A 16,970-nucleotide genomic window follows, 5' to 3' on the forward strand; every position below is an offset into this window, starting at 1 on the left:
GATTTAGCTCACTGGTTCCATCGCCTGCCTCGAAAGCTCAAGGTCCCGAGTTCAATCCCCAGTACCAAATAAACAAACAAACAAACAAACAAATAAATAAATAAAATGGTGTGGAGTCCCTCAACTTCCTGCCTTCAGATCCTTCTGGAAACTTACTGTAAACATATCAATCTAGTCCTGCTCCTTTCCCAGTTCAGAAGAGACACTGCTTTGCCTGTTCAAGTATCTGTCTACCTATGTCATTCCTATGTCATTCCTCAACATAAACATATCTTTCAAAGTGCAGTAAGATTATAAGCAGCTGGGAATTTAGCTCAGTGGTTCTGTTGCCTGCCTCGCAAGCGCAAGGACCCGAGTTCGATCCCCAGTACCAAAAAAAAAGAAGAAGATGGTAAGCTTGAGAGAATCTCATAATGCTAGACAGAGATAATATTCACTGAATAAAAGGAATTTTGCCATTAGAAACAATCATATTGCATTCAGAGGATTATAAAACATGAACAGGCAAATTAATAACATTAATAGTGTTTCTTGTAACAGAAAAGTTAAATGATTCTTTCAGAAGTTATTTCCTATAACTCTTCAAAATTAAAAAATGGGAGCAAGATCATCTACTCTTAACTCAATAATTTATATAAATTGTAACTTAGCCAAGACTAAGTTGTGTATCCAAGGTCACACAGTTAAGAGTTCTAAACTTAAGCTATAATTCAAATCTTAGTCAAGATCCTCTACACCTGTACTGTAACCAAATGGTAGCCACTAATCACACTGGCTACTGAAGCACCTAAAACGGTCTTGAACAAATTGAGAAGTATAGGGCCAGGGATTTAGCTCAGTGGTTTTGGCTGCCTGCTGCACAAGCGCAAGGACCCAAGTTCAATACCCGGTACCAAAAAAAGAAACAAAGCATCTTATGAATATTTTATTTTATTTTATTTTTATTTTTATTTTTTGGTACCAGGGATCAAACTCGGGACCTTGCGCGTGCGAGGCGGGCCGCAGAACCACTGAGCCAAATCCCTGGCTCCTTATGAATATTTTAATACTAGTTACACATAATTTAAACAAAAACATTTATTTAAATAAAATATATTAAAATTAACTTCATCAATTTCTTTTGATCTTTTTAAACGTGGCTACTAAAAAAAAAATGTGGCTACTAGAAAATTTTACATTACGCACACAGCCAGCTTGTATTTCTGTTGAGCAGTACAGTTAGCTGTCTTTTCACTCTATCAAGACAATTCTGGATTCCGAGTCCAGAGTGCTCACCATTACACCATGGAACCCTCAGGGCACTCCTGGGACACAAGTGCCATACAGTTTCTATGGTGTGCTTGTTTTTCCCTCCTTCCTTTGGGAGTTCTTCACTGCTGCTCTCTCCCTTGCCTTTACTACTTCAGCCACTGTAGGTTGTTTATATGTCATAATTTAACACAGTTTTCCCAGTTTATAATTTCTCTTCCCCCAAATCCCAAACTACAAAAATATTAGAAAACATTTTCAATTATCTCTCTTTACCTGCCAGAAAATGAAATGTTCTCGAATAATGTTCTTCACAGCTTCATTGCTCCATACATCACGGTTGAGGCACTGGCATGCAAAGTCTTGCACATTTTGAATATTTATCATCAGCCACTTATTCTGCATCTGGCCACATTCTTTGGCCTGTAAGAATAAAATTATACAACATCTACTCAAAATAGTTTCTACAAGCTGAGCATAGAAGCCCACACCTGTAATCTCAGTTACACAGGATGCTGAGGCAGGAGGACTACAATTTTGAAGCCACCCTGAGCAAGTGAGTGAAACCTTATCTCAAAGTGCCAGCACTGTAGCTCGGTGGTACAGCACTTACCCAGCATGCTGGCATGCATGAGGTCCTATGTTCATTCCCAGTACCCTCTCCTCCAAACCACCAACCTCTACTTGGTGACATAATGTTTCAGAATTCAGAAGTTATCCTTTCCATGTAAATATTGAGCTTTTTCTCAAGTATGACATCTAGAGTTTCCAGCACTCATACATCATTATATTTTTTACATATGCATATATAATTATACAGTCTTTTTTTTGTTTCTGGGTACTGGAGATCAAACTCGGGACCTTGCGCTTGTGAAGCAGGCGCCAGAACCACTGAGCTAAATCCCTGGCCCTATGCAGTCTATTTTCGAGCATTTCCAAATTTTTTTTTTTAAATTTTGAGATAGGGTCTCACTATGTAGTTTAGGCTGGTCTTCAACTCATGGCAATCCTCTTTTTAAACCACTGTTGTTATAATGGCTCAATTTTTAATGTATATTTAAACATATAGCAGGAAGACCTTCCACACACTTCAGACCAACAAGTAACTAATTCTTTTCCAATCCTTATCAACCAATACCCCTCTTCTTTTTTAATGGATGTAACTGGTATGCATGCAGTATTGTAAGCTGCTGTATTTGCTTCAACATGACTTTAACATTTCCAAATATCACATCTATTTCAACTATTAGGCATATGCTATTTTGTAGAATCCTCCTAAACATTTTATTTTATTTTATTTTATTTGAGTCAGAGTCTCACTATGTACTACAGGCTGGCCTTGAACTCACTACATATAGCTCAGGTTGGGCTCAAACTCAATCTTCCTGTCTCAGCCTCTGGCATGCTGGGATCACAGTTGTGCACCATGATGCCTGGCTCAGGACACAGATTTAACAAATGGGTGGTAATGAATAATGAAACTGCTCTATCTGAAGAAAATGTATTCAAGAATGAGGAAAAAATACATTCTAGAGAGATCAGAGAACATATCCCTGCAACAGTCTAAATTTAAGTAAGTCTGCCCTAATTATAATACTGATAAGAAAAAAAAGTGTAAGACTGAAAGAAGTCCAGAGTTTTAAAATGAAGAATCATATCCATTGGGGTTTTTTTATTCATTAAGTTTATTGGTACATTTTAGGTATACACTATGATGACATTCATCATTGGGAATTTGTACCTTTACATGATGTATCTTGATTCTTATTTTTTCCCCATTCCCCTGCCCTTCCTTCAACCCCTCCACCTCTCCCTATTTACAAAAACTTTGGTTTCCATTTTTTCCTTTCCCTGTATTTATTCCTTTCCCCAACCCCTCCCACTTCCCCTTCCCCTCTGACTTTTTTTCCCTATTTCACATTATTATTATACATTTTGATCCTCATTTACACTTTCGGTTTCTCACACCAGAGAAACTATTCGGTATTTACACATGTGTATTCTATTTATTTCACTTAGGAGTATGACCTCAAAAAACAAACAAAAAAAGAGTATGACCTCAAGGTACATCCATTCAGCTATAAATGTCTCTAGTTTCTCATTCTTTATGGCTGAGTAGTATTCCACTTTATTAAAAAAAAACAAACACATCTTCTTTATCCAGTCTTCAGACGATGGGCAACTGCGCTGTTTCCAAGCTTTAGCTATTACAAACTGTGCCATTATAAACATGGCTGTGCATACATCACTGTGGTATGATTCTTTTAATTCTTTGGGGAAGATACCCAGCAGGGGAATAGCTGGTCAAATGGGACCTCTAATCCTAGTTTTCTGAGGCATCTCCATACTGATTTCCAGTGGCTCCACCAGTCTGCACTCCCACCAACAATGGAGAAGGGTTCCTTTTTCCCCACAGCCCTACCAGCATTTGTTATGAAATCAACCAATAACATATCCACTGTTCTTAATATGTGAGATTCATGCTTTCCTTAATTCAGATTCACTCATTCAATAATTACTAAGTACTTACCACATTTAGTTACAGAAACAAAAATTCATGCTCCCATAAAGCTTACACTGGGAAATTTATACCAGTAAAACAAATTTGGAGATTGTGCTATCCACACTGGAGATACTGGTGACAAATGACCACTAGCAGGGTCCAAAATTGACACAATTTTCAGAAAATGTAACAGTATTTGGAAGGAAAAAAAGATAGTCTTGAATAAGTTTAGAGACCTACTGCATAGTCTGAGAACTACAGCTAAATACTGATAATAGCTGAGCATTTATTTTAGATGTTCTCACCACAGGGGTGAAGAGGATAAGGGGATAGGTTAATCTGCTTGGCTAATCATCTCACTATGTGTATTAAAACAGCAGGCTGCACATCTACACAATTAAAGAAACAAGAGACTCTTACACAACCTTATGAAGTCCACTAACTATGTGAACCAAAGACTGCAGGTGGGAGTGGGTTATGGGACAAAAGAGGAGCTTTCCCTGTTGGAATCTGTTCAGTGACAGTGAACCTTTCAGAGCTTTCAGGAATAACAGGCCACTGCACGCCCTAGGTTTGCCACCACTGTGTTGGGTTGTTCTGAGCCAACATTCAAAGCCATCATAGGAAGACCAAGGGCAAAACAGTGGGCAGATAAACATCTCTCTCCCAGAACCAAGTAGATCAGGAAAGCATGAAAAATAAAATAAGAACTGGAGAAAAAAATGTTTTAGTAAATATAAATAAAACTAAATGTCATCTATGTAGACAGTTCTTTGCATCCTCAGATTCAACCAACCTCAAATAGAAAATACTCAGAAAATACATTCCAGGATGTTCCCAAAAGCAAAATTTGAATTTGCCACCTACTGACCCTCACACTTTGACTCTATGCTAACAGGGTGATGCAAAGCACACCTGCAGCCGCCGCCTGCCCTTCCACAGCAGCACCTGTGGCTGGAGCGCTGCTCATTTCTGTCTCATCTTTTTTTTTTTCTGATACCAGGGATCAAAATCGGGTCCTTGCACTTGCAAGGCAAGCGACGGAACCACTGAGCTAAATCCCCGGCCCATACTTCTGTCTCATCCACACACTACACATTTAGGCCTCTATGACTCTCACCTCTGTACCGAACACATAAGTACACTTTTTCTTGTCATTATGCTCTGAGCAATACAGTGTAGCATAGCATTCACATTGTATTAAGTATTGCAGGTAATCTCTAAATTATCTCAGGCATACAGGAAGATATGTACATATTTTATAGAAATGCTACATCCTTTTATGTCAGGGACTTGAGCATACAAGGATTTTGGCATTGAAGGTGGGGTCATGGAACCCATCCTCTGCATATCCAGAGGGATGACTGTATAGAAAGTTTCACCAGAACTTAAAATTTTATTTAGTTATTAAATAGGCTCTTCACATTTTCAGCTAAATACGTTTGCTATTTTTGCTTTATTTAGCTAATTTTTGTTTCTGGTACCAGAGATCAAACTCAGGACCTTGCGCTTGTGAAGCCAAGAGAGGCGCCACTGAGCTAAATCCCTAGCCCTCAGCTAATTTTTTTTAATAGTAAGTAATACCTTTACTGCACTTTTGGGTACCTGGGATCGAACTTGGGACCTTGCACTTGAGAGGCAGGCGGCAGAACCATCGAGCTAAATCCTGGGTAGTAAGTACTTTTAAACTTAACAAAGTATTTTTAGTAAATTAGGGCTAGAAGCACATGTAACTGAGTATCAACTTTAGAAGTACTGCATTTCTTCTTCTTTTTTTTTTTGGTACCAGGGATCAAATTCGGGTCCTTGCGCTTGCGCAGCAGGCAGCGAAACCACTGAGCTAAATCCCCAGCCCCCGCATTTCTTCTAATGAAATAAGATATATATGGAAATTGTTCTGATTCTTTCTATGTAATATATTCCAAATTATGCCATTCAACTATTTAACCAAGATTTAATGAAGGCCAATTTATCTGTCAAAAACTGTTCTAGACACTGTTACTTTCCTAACAGTAAATAAAACAAAGTCCTTATGTTCACAGAGCTTACAGACTGGCAGGAAAGAAGAAAACCTAAGAAATAGTCCTTTCTCCAGATGAGACTATTTATTCTAAGTGCTCTGCCCACCTCGGTAGTATAAAAAAGTACCCAGCTCTTCTCAGCATTACTTCCTCTACATCACTGCTCTATCTGTGTCTCCCCTATACTTTCCCCCTCACTCCATCCATGTTTCTGCTCCAATCTCATCTTTCAGAAGTCTTCCCCAATCTTTTCAGCTAAAAAGTCCCCTTTCCTCACAATCATAAACATAAGTGAAATCTATGAACTCAACCCTGCTTTCAATTTCCCTGTGAAAAACAGAACAGTGCTTGCTCTCCTCCCCATATTGTATTTTCCTTCCCCCAACAACTACAGTAATGTGAAATATTTCACCACATATATATACATATGCATACAAAAACATATAGTTCATACATGTCTGTTTTTTGTTTTGTATTTTCCATTTATTTATAGTCTGTTTCTCTTACAAGACCAGTGATGGCAACCCAAAACCCACTTATTTATGACAACATTGCAATTAAACCTGAATATTCAGGTTTTAGTTTAGAAAAAACACCTCATACATTAACTTCTTTTGTCTTAAAAACAACATACATGCCATAGGTTCACCACCACTGTAAACTCAGTGACTGCAAGGTCTTGGTATAATTTGATTACCACCATGGCAGAAATTGTTTATAGGAACCAAACAGCCATTCTCCCTTTCTCACTCTGAAAATCTCCAATTTTATCTAAGCATTTGGTATCTTAGTATCTACTGCAACTAAGTGTGGCCATGTTGCCACATTCTAGCAGATGTGATGCAAGCAAAAGTATTATGTACAGTTTACTGGGCAAAGGTATACCCTGCTCAGCCCCTTCCTCCTCCATGCTAACTGGCCACTTTAGATCACAGACAAAGGTAAGCAAGACCTAGGCGGACAGAACAAGACAGAAACAAACCCTCACCTACAACAAACCCTTCAAACTACATGGGGTAAGTCATCATAACAGCCTAGACTTCCATCCTATTTAAGCTACTATTCTTTTCCTGGTCTCTTTCCCATGTAGTCCAATAGTACTCATAATACCAACACCCAGGACAAGATCTTGCAACAGAAGGCCCCAACAGACATTCACTGAATGAACAAGTCTTTCCTTTGGTTAGCATGAGCCAGCAAGAATCCCTGAACTCACCCTTCTCTAGCTACACTAGTTCCTAAACATGTTAAGCTGGGGCTCAAATTTATGTCTGACATGGCAACCAAATATCTAGGTCTTTGCTGAGCTGCCAGAATGTCTCTCCAATTTTTTTTTTTTTTTTTTGGTACCAGGGATCGAACTTGGGTCCTTGCGCTTGCGCAGCAGGCAGTGAAACAAACCACTGAGCTAAATCCCTGGCCCATGTCCCTCCAATTTTTTTTTTTCCCCTCCAATTCTTAATAGCCACCTCTCTAAACTTCAATGCCTCAGTTTTGCACATCACTTCCCTAATTTCTATAAAATAAACATACTATCAATTATAATGAAATGCCTACTTTTTCTGGGAGTGTTTATATCATGTAAAGACTTGTAAATGGTTACATTTACTAGTATTAATAGTGAAAAAAAGATTGTTGCAAAGAATATAGATCATGAAATATAAAGAAAAAAAGGTGATATAATTTAAAATCCAGAAGATAATACAAAAGAAATTCACATTTTTCCTCAATCAATTTTTATTATCCAAAGTGACCAAATCAAGTCAAGTTTCAAGACTTACTGCATTAACCCTAGGGCAATTCAGAAGTTAAAAACAGAAAACATGCCAGACAAATCCACAGTCAAATTTTGGCTGTGTTTCAACCAGAACGCTAGACAGGACGGGCAGCTTCCATGTTAAGACCACAGGAGAAAGATGGAAAAACTAAGGAAACATCTAACATGACATCTTTAACTGATAAATGAAGACCAAGAAGTCCCTCAACTCTATGCTTACTACATAGAAAAATAAACCTTTGAGCCGGGCGGCATGGGGCTCCTCGGCTGCGTCCCGGTTCCTGGCCACACCACAGTGAGGTCCCAGGAGCGGCTTGGAGCCCTGCCTCCATCCAGCGCTCCACTTAGCTGCATGGGCGCCTGCAAGGCCCAGGGTGTCGCCACCCCCACCCCCACCCCGCCCCGCCTTCCAGCTCTTCTGCTACCTGGTCCCACACTACAGAGGCACAGGGGATTATACTTCACATAACTAAATGTGATAGATTAATAACTACCACAAATTGTCATTTTCTAAGCTGCACTTGATGCTATGGTATTGCTGCTTGTATCATTTGGCCTAACATGTTGTGATTGATCTACTCAGTTTTCCTTCCTGGTGTAAGGAAAATAAAATAGCCTCAGAGTGATTAGAGCCTCAAAACCTAAACACAAGCCATATCTGGAAGACATCTCTGAAAAGCAATCATTCCACAAAGGTTTTAAACACAAGCAACAAAGATACCTGCATTAAGCAATTGTGAAATATCAACCCAGGAATTAAACCAAGGACAGTACCAAAAACAAAAATGAGAAGACATTTAAGCAAGGCACAAACGCTGGCTTCCACGCCACAAAAAGGAAATTCTGGGGGAAATGAAGTAGAAAAGTCTGATAATCAACCACCTGGACACCCTGAACTGATAGCACAGGAAGTAACAAAGCAGATGCATGAGGCTCTAGAAAAATTCAAAGCAGAAATAATCTCCCAGATAAATACAGAGATGGTGAGCAGAGTGAAAGACATGATTAAAGGCTCTAGAGCAGAAACAGATGAGAAAATAGATGAGATCAGAAACATGCTGAAAGCCATGAATGCCCAGCATAAGAAAGAAATGGAAACCATGATGGCCCAAGATAAGAAAGAAATGGAATCCATGAAACAGATTCAAACAGATATTCAGGAGATTAAAAACGCCACTGAAAGCATGCAGAGCAGACTAAGAGAATATGAAGACAGAATATCAGATATAGAAGACAGGATCGTGGTTAAGGACCATGAAAACAGAGATTTCTTTTTTTTTTTTTTGGTACCGGGGATCGAACTCAGGTCCTTGCGCTTGTGCAGCAGGCAACGAAACCACTGAGCTAAATCCCTGGCCCCAGAGATTTCTTAAAGATAGTAAGGGATCATGAGAAATCAATCCAACAGCTGCTAGATGATGCAAAGAAGAATAGCATAAGACTGACAGGAGTCCCCCAAAATCAGGAGAAAGTACATTAGACATAAAAGAACTGTTCACAGAAGTAATAGTAGAAAACTTCCCAGACAGAGGTGGAGAATTGGACACACAGATAAGTGAGGCATATAGAACTCCACCCAGCCACGATCAAAAAAAATCTACACCTAGACATGTAATAGTCAAGATCCCAGAAACCCAACAGAAGAACAAAATTCTACAGGCAGTTAGAGAAAAGAAACAAATTACCTACAAAGGAAAGCCCATCAGAATCTTGGCAGATTTCTCAACACAAACCCTCAAATCAAGGAGAGCCTGGAGTGAAGTATTTCAAGCCCTAAAAGAAAATAACTTCCAACCTAGACTGTTGTATCCTGCAAAATTATCTTTCAAAATTGATGGGGAAATTAGATACTTTCATGACAAGGAACACCTGAAAAATTTCATGAACACCAAACCAGCACTCCAAACAATTTTATGCAATATCCTAGAAAAAGACAATGAAGGTCACAACTCCATGAGGGCCAACAGAGAGAAGATACCATGCAAGGTAAGGCTCTAAAGGGAAAGGGGGAAAAATAAGAAATAAAAAGAGCCAACAAAAATAAAACATCACGGCAAGAATGAGTCAGTCATCTCTCAATTATAACTATCAATGTTAATGGCCTCAATTCACCAATCAAAAGAAACAGACTGGCAGAATGGATTAAGAAGCAAAACCCAGCAATATGCTGTATACAAGAAACACACCTAACTCAAAAGGAAATTCATAGACTGAAAGTAAAAGGATGGAAAACAGTTCTCCATGCCACAGGAACCCAGAAAAAAGCAGGGGTAGCAATCTTATTTGCAGACAAAGTAGATTTCAAACCAAAACTAATTAAGAGAGACAAAGATGGTCACTACATCCTTGTGAAGGGAACAATCCAAGAGGAAGAGATGACAATCCTAAATATTTATGCACCAAATACAAATGCCCCCAACTATACAAAACAAATATTAATGGACATGAAAAACCAAATAAACAATAACATAATTGTAGTGGGGGACCTCAACACCCCTCTATCACAAACAGACAGATCATCTAGGAAAAAAATTAACAATGAAATTCTAGAACTGAACCAAGCTACTGAACAAATGCACTTAATAGATATTTATAGAGTGTTCCATCCAAAATCAGAATACACATTCTTTTCAGCTGCACACAGGTCGTTCTCCAAAATAGATCACATGCTAGCTCATAGGGCAAATCTAAGTAAATGTAAAAGAACTGAAGTTATCCCGTGTATATTATCAGACCATACCGCAATAAAATTGGAGATCAATAACATAAGAAACCCCAAAACACCCACAAACACATGGAAATTGAATAACACCCTCCTGAACAACCAATGGGTCACAGAGGAAATTAAAGATGAAATTACACAATTTCTACAAGTAAATGATAATGCCAGTACAACATACAGGAATCTGTGGGACACAATGAAAGCAGTTCTGCGCGGGAAATTCATAGCAGTGAATGCCCGTATTAGGACAACAGAGAGAACTCAGTTAAATAACCTAATGCAGAACCTCAAGCTCCTAGAAAAAGAAGAGCATAACAAACCCAAAGCTCGTACAAGAAAGGAAATTATAAAGATCTGAGCAGAAATCAATGCAATGGAGACTAAGAGAACAATACAAAAAAAATCAATGAATTGAAGAGCTCGTTTTTTGAAAGAATAAATAAAATCGATAAACCTTTAGCCAACCTTATCAAAAAAAGGAAAGAAAAGGCTCAAATCCATGTGATTAAGAATGAAAAAGGTGAAGCCACAACAGATCCAGCAGAAATTCAGAGGATCATCAATACCTACTTTGAGAACCTGTACTCTAATAAAATGGAAAACATAGAAGAAATGGACAGATTCCTAGATACATACGAATTGCCAAAATTAAATGAAGATACAGAAATTCTAAACACCCCAATAACAATGAGTGAAATTGAAAATGTAATAAAATATTTACCAACAAAGAAAAGCCCAGGTCCGGATGGCTTCACTGCAGAGTTCTACAAGACCTTTATAGAGGAACTATTGCCATTACTCTTTAAACTCATCAAGGAAATTGAAAGGGAAGCAAGGCTTCCAAATTTTTTCCTGGAAGCAAGTGTTACTTTGATTCCAAAACCAGGGAAAGACCCAACCCAAAAAGAGAACTACAGACCAATCTCCCTAATGAACCTAGATGCAAAAATCCTCAACAAGATACTGGCAAACAGAACACAGAGAGTCATCAAGAAGATCATACACCCCCCTGACCAAGTCGGATTTATCCCAGGGATGCAAGGATGGTTCAACATCCGTAAATCAATAAATGTAATACACTACATTAACAAGAGTCAAGGAAAAAAACCATATGATCATCTCAATAGATGCAGAAAAGGCATTTGGCAAAATCCAGCACCCATTCATGATAAAAACGCTACAGAAAATTGGAATAGAAGGTCTTTATCTCAACCTGATTAAGGCTATCTATGAAAAACCAACAGCCAACATCATACTAAATGGTCAAAACCTGAAAACTTTCACACTAAAATCAGGAACAAGACAAGGATGCCCACTATCACCACTCCTGTTCAATATTGTTCTGGAAACATTAGCCATAGCAATTAGAAAAGAGAAAGAAATAAAAGGAATAGAGATAGGAAAGGAAGAAGTTAAACAGTCATTATTTGCTGATCATATGATACTTTACATAGAAGACTCAAAAAACTTGTTCAAAAGTCTTCTAGACCTAATTGAAAGATTCAATAGAGTAGCTGGATATAAGGTCAACACTCAAAAAACAATAGCCTTCTTATACGCAAATAGCAGACCCATTGAGAGAGAAATTCGGGAAATAATTCCTTTTACAATAGCATCTAAAAAAATGAAATATCTAGGAATCAACCTAATAAAGGAAGCAAAAGACTTCTACACTGAAAACTACAGCACCCTGAAAATGGAGATTGAAGAGGATATAAGAAAATGGAAAGATATCCCTTGTTCCTGGGGAGGAAGAATCAATATAGTGAAAATGGCCATACTTCCAAAACTACTATATAGATTTAATGCAATACTGATTGAAATTCCAACAATATACTTCACAGAACTAGAGAAAACAATCCAAAAATTCATTTGGAAGCAGAAGAAACCTAAAATAGCAAAAGCAATTCTAGGCAACAGAGACATGGCTGGGGGTATCACAATCCTCAACTTGAAACTATACTACAAAGCTACTGTGATAAAAGCAGCATGGTACTGGCAAAGAAACAGACCTGAAGATCAGTGGAATAGATCAGAAGATGCAGAAACAACTCCAGACATACTCAGCCACCTCATCTTTGACAAAGGAGCCAATCACCCTCATTGGAGAAAAGATAGCTTGTTCAATAAATGGTGTTGGAAAAACTGGATTTCAACCTGCCAAAGATTAAAACTAGACCCATACCTATCACCATGCACTAAACTAAGATCAAAGTGGATTAAAGAGCTAAATATCAAGACAGGAACAGTAAACTTGCTGGAAGATAAGTTAGGTAGAACTCTCAATGACATTGGCATAGGAAAAGACTTTATGAACAAAACTTCAGTAGCACGGAGCTAACACAAAGAATCAACAACTGGGATCTCATCTTATTAAAAAGCTTCTGCACTGCAAGAGAAACTATCAACAGAGCTAAGAGACAACCTACAATATGGGAAGAAATTTTTAGCAGCTGTACCTCAGACAAAAGGTCTACTATTGAGAATATATAAAGAATTGAAAAAAGTCACGGCCCCCAAATTCAAAGACCCAATTAAAAAACGGGCATCCTAAATGAAAAGACATTTCTCAGACAAAGAAGTAAAAACAGCAAATAACTATATGAAAAAATGTTCAACATCACTGGTCATTCGAGAGATGCAGATGAAAACAACACTGAGATTCCACCTCACCCCAGAAAGAATGGCTGCTATCAAGAAATCAACCAATAACAAATGCTGGCGGGGGTGTGGAGAGAAAGGAACCCTTCTCCATTGTTGGTGAGAGTGCAGACTGGTGCAACCACTGTGGAAATCAGTATGGAGATACCTCAAAGAACTAGGATTAGAGGTCCCATTTGACCCAGCTATTCCCTTACTGGGCATCTTCCCGAAAGAATTAAAAGAATTGTACCACAGCGATATATGTGCACCTATGTTTATAGTGGCACAGTTTGTAATAGCTAAAGTTTGGAAAGAGACCAAGTGCCCATCAACTGGAAACTGGATAAAGAAGATGTGGTTTTTTTATAAAATGGAGTACTACTCAGCCATAAAGAATGAGAAACTAGAGTGATTTATAGCTAAATGGATGCATATTGAGGCCATACTCTTAAGTGAAATAAATAGGACACACATGTAAATATTGAATAGTATTAAAAAAAACAAAAAATAAAAAATAAAAAAATACCTAATAGTATCTCTAGTGTGAGAAACTGAAAGTGTAAATAAGGATGAAAATGATTAAAATGAATAATTGATAATTTGAAATAGGAAAAGGTCCAAAGGGGTAGGGGTGATGGGAGGGGAAGGGGAAAGGGAAGAAGGGAAAGGAAAAATTATGAGAAAGAAAAAAAATGGAAACAAAGTCTATGTAAATAGGGAAGGGTGGAGGGGGTGAAGGGCACATAGGTAGGTAATGTGGGAAAAAATAAGAACTAAGATACATCATTTTCAGGTACAAATATCCAATGATAAATGTAAATATATTGTATACCTAAAATGTACCAATTTTTTAATATCTATCTATCTATCTATCTATCTATCTATCTATATATAAAAAGAAAAATAAACCTTTGGTCAAATCACCAACATTCCAGTTTTCTGTTACACAACCAAACATGGGCCTGGGATGTAGCTCAGTGGCACAGCACCTGCCTGGCAACCGTGAAGTCCTCAGTTTGATCCCCAGTCCCCCCCAAAATAAAAAACAACAAAAAAACCTAAACACAACCAAACACTTTCAGGTTTTACAATTCAGAAAACTAAAGTCAAAGAGCAAGTTTACAGATTAATTCCTTATCCTAAATTTTTTTTTTTTTTGGTACCGAGCATCGAACTCGGGTCCTTGCACCTGCACAGCAGGTGGCAAAACCACTGAGCTAAATCCCCGGCCCTTTATTCTAAATATTTTGTGCTAGTGTATGTCAATGGACAATTTTTTTAAAAATCAGAATTCATTTTCAAATAAGTAGCCGATATGTACAATTTTTAGTTATTCTTTGGCCTACTTTATACTTACATATAAAATCTAAAATTCAAGTAGTTTCTGTGGATTTAAGTTACTTAAGTAATATTTCTGTGGAAATATTCTGATTGAAAAGTGCATTAATATGCTAACACAAAAGCAACATGTAAGTCAACACATAAAAGCAAGTTCTTTGAACACTTCCAAGGAATATCTAAACTTCTCAATAAATTCATTTATTTAATGAATGTTGTGTTCCTATTAAATCCCAGCAACTATGGCCCAAGGATTACCAAAATAAAAGAAACACATTTCCCTTGTTCTCATTAAGCTTACAAGTTCACAAACAATTAAATAAATCTCCTCTGGAAAGTTTTCCTTTGGGGTTACCCAAGATAAAATCAAGATGAGCCAGGTGTTGGGCACACACCCGTGTTCCCAGCACTCCGGAGACTGAGGCAGGAGGATCATTGTGAGTACAAGGCCAGCTTGAACTACATAGTGAGGCCCTGTCTCAAAAAAACAAAATCCAGAAGAACCACGGGGGAATGAATGCATTCTGCAATTTCAGCAATTTTTTTTTCTCCCAAACACACTAGGATCCCCACAGAAATAATTTCCCCTTATTGACAGAGAATATGTTCAAGACTCCCAATGCATGCCTGAAATTGCAAATACCAAATCCTTCATATACTATTTTTTCCCTGTACTTACACAAATTTAAATGTCCTCTCTAACTTAACTAAGCACTTAACACACCATGGCAATAATCTTTGCAGTCTGAAGCACAACAACAAAACTAGCTCAATTTTTTTCTCAGTACCAGGGACTAAACCCAAGATATAGCCCTGAGCTACATTCCCAGCCCTTTTTATTTATTTATTGTGATTTTGAGACAAGTTCTCACTAAGTTGTTCAGGCTGGACTCAAATTTGTGATCTGTCTGAGCCTCCTAAAGTGCTGGGATCACAGGTATGCAGCACCACACCCAGCCAAGAATTCCTTTGTCCCTCTTCACAACTTCATAGATAGAGGATTCATTCTGACCACAGATCTTAGCAACCTCAGCACTTAAGTTTTTTTGCTTTCCTTGTTGAGAACTTTCACTTTTCACTTAAAGGAAACACTTGATGGCCTCGCTTTGGTATATCTGAACCACCTGCATCACTACTGTTAAGCTTTGCGGCAACTATTAAATAAAGTAACAGTTGCTTCAACACAGGCAAAAGTCTATTTGATAACCAAGATGGCACCATGTGACTGGTGGGTAGGTGGTATCACCAGATGAATATACTGCCCTGGGCAGCACAGCTATTCAACAGTGCACATGAAATGTTTATTTCTGGAATTCTCCAACTAATACTTTCAGATCTCAGGTAAATGCAACCATGGGAAGTAAAGTTGCAGGGAAGGCAGAATGACTGTATAGGTAAAAGACATCTATGAACAATTCATAAATACTTAACAAGCACCTACTCTCAGTACAGTCACAGATCCAGGGTATGATTTAGTCCTAGAATGGCCCCCACAAGCTTCCTGTTTTGGGATGGTGATTGGATTATGGAGCCTTATAGCTGACTTGCTTTGAGGAGGTGGGTGGGCTTTGGCTGGAGGTGGTGATCACTGTGGTCACGACCTGGAAGGGTACAGATCCTATCCTGGCTCTCTGGTTCCCCAACGCCAAGCCATGAGCATCTTCTCCTCCGCCAGGCCCCTCTGCCATGTTATCCTGCCTTGGAGCCAGAGGACTATGGACTTAAACATGAGTAGAAATAAACCCATCCTCCTTTATGTTGATTGTGTCTGGTACTCAGTTCCAGCAACGAGGAAAATGACTAAGACAATACATAAACTTTAAAAAGTAAGATTTTTAAAAAGCTATCAAAATGGCAAAGATTCTAAAATGAAACTACACATGGCTAATCAAAAGATTTCATCTAACAAGCAATCCCATCCATTGCTGTTAAAAATACAATTATAAGTTGCTGGTAGAAATAATAAATCAATGCCAGGCATGGTGGTGCACACATGTTATCCCAGCACTCAGAAGGCTGAGGCAGGTAGACTGCTGTGAATTCAAAGCCACCCTGGACAACTTACATGGTGAGATCCTGTCTCAAAAGAACCACAAAAAAATTAAATATTATGTCATGTAGAAGGTGCCAATTCCCTATATAATGAAAATTTTTTTTTTCATTCTTCAGGGATGCAAAAGGATTTACAGATAAGGCGCAGACTCTCGAACAACTTACTGTTTCAAAGCTGCCTTTATGCATCAAGTCAATGGGTGGCCGGAATAGATCTGCAAGGGTAGTTAGTTTCTTATCTATTGCTCCACCATTTCTTAGTTCCTGCTCTTGCCGAACTGCAATAAAAATGGATGACAAAATCAATTAGATATAAAATAAAAGAAACCATGACTTGGCAATAAAAAAACTTTTATCAATTGAAAGAATTACTAAACAATGTGCTTCACATCTCAAATGCAAATGCAAAGATCTAATACTGACTCTGAAAAATAAGGAAAGGGAGGGCTGGGGATTTAGCTCAGTGGTTCTGCCGCCTGCCTCGCAAGCACAAGGACCCAAGTTCGATCCCAGGTACCAAAAAAAAAAAAAAACAAGGAAAAGGGGTGAGGAGGGACTCTGAAGTCTGATAGTACTCCCCATCCAAAGGATAAAAGCAGAAAAATAATTCAACTATGGCAGGGGGTGTAGTCAGTGGGTAAGTACTTGCTTAGCATCAGCAAGGCC

The 16,970-nt window shown here is 38.3% G+C and overlaps 1 protein-coding gene across 3 annotated transcripts in view; it reads right to left on the minus strand.

The window, feature by feature from the left end:
• Ubxn7 (UBX domain protein 7) overlaps positions 1–16,970 on the minus strand; it is a 71,760-nt gene that overhangs the window by 17,624 nt on the left and 37,166 nt on the right. For all 3 annotated transcript variants that reach the window (XM_087186652.1, XM_004834698.3, XM_087186654.1), the window contains 2 exons: positions 16,470–16,582; positions 1,525–1,671 (listed from right to left, as the gene is read on the minus strand). In XM_087186652.1, coding sequence (XP_087042778.1) covers positions 1,525–1,671; positions 16,470–16,582 — 260 coding nt within the window. The remainder of the gene's footprint in view (positions 1–1,524; positions 1,672–16,469; positions 16,583–16,970) is intronic.

Source organism: Heterocephalus glaber, unplaced genomic scaffold (genome assembly GCF_053883595.1).
Source record: "Heterocephalus glaber isolate CG9 unplaced genomic scaffold, H.glaber_assembly_v1.0 deba00001504, whole genome shotgun sequence".
In the NCBI taxonomy this organism is placed as follows: Eukaryota; Metazoa; Chordata; class Mammalia; order Rodentia; family Bathyergidae; genus Heterocephalus; species Heterocephalus glaber.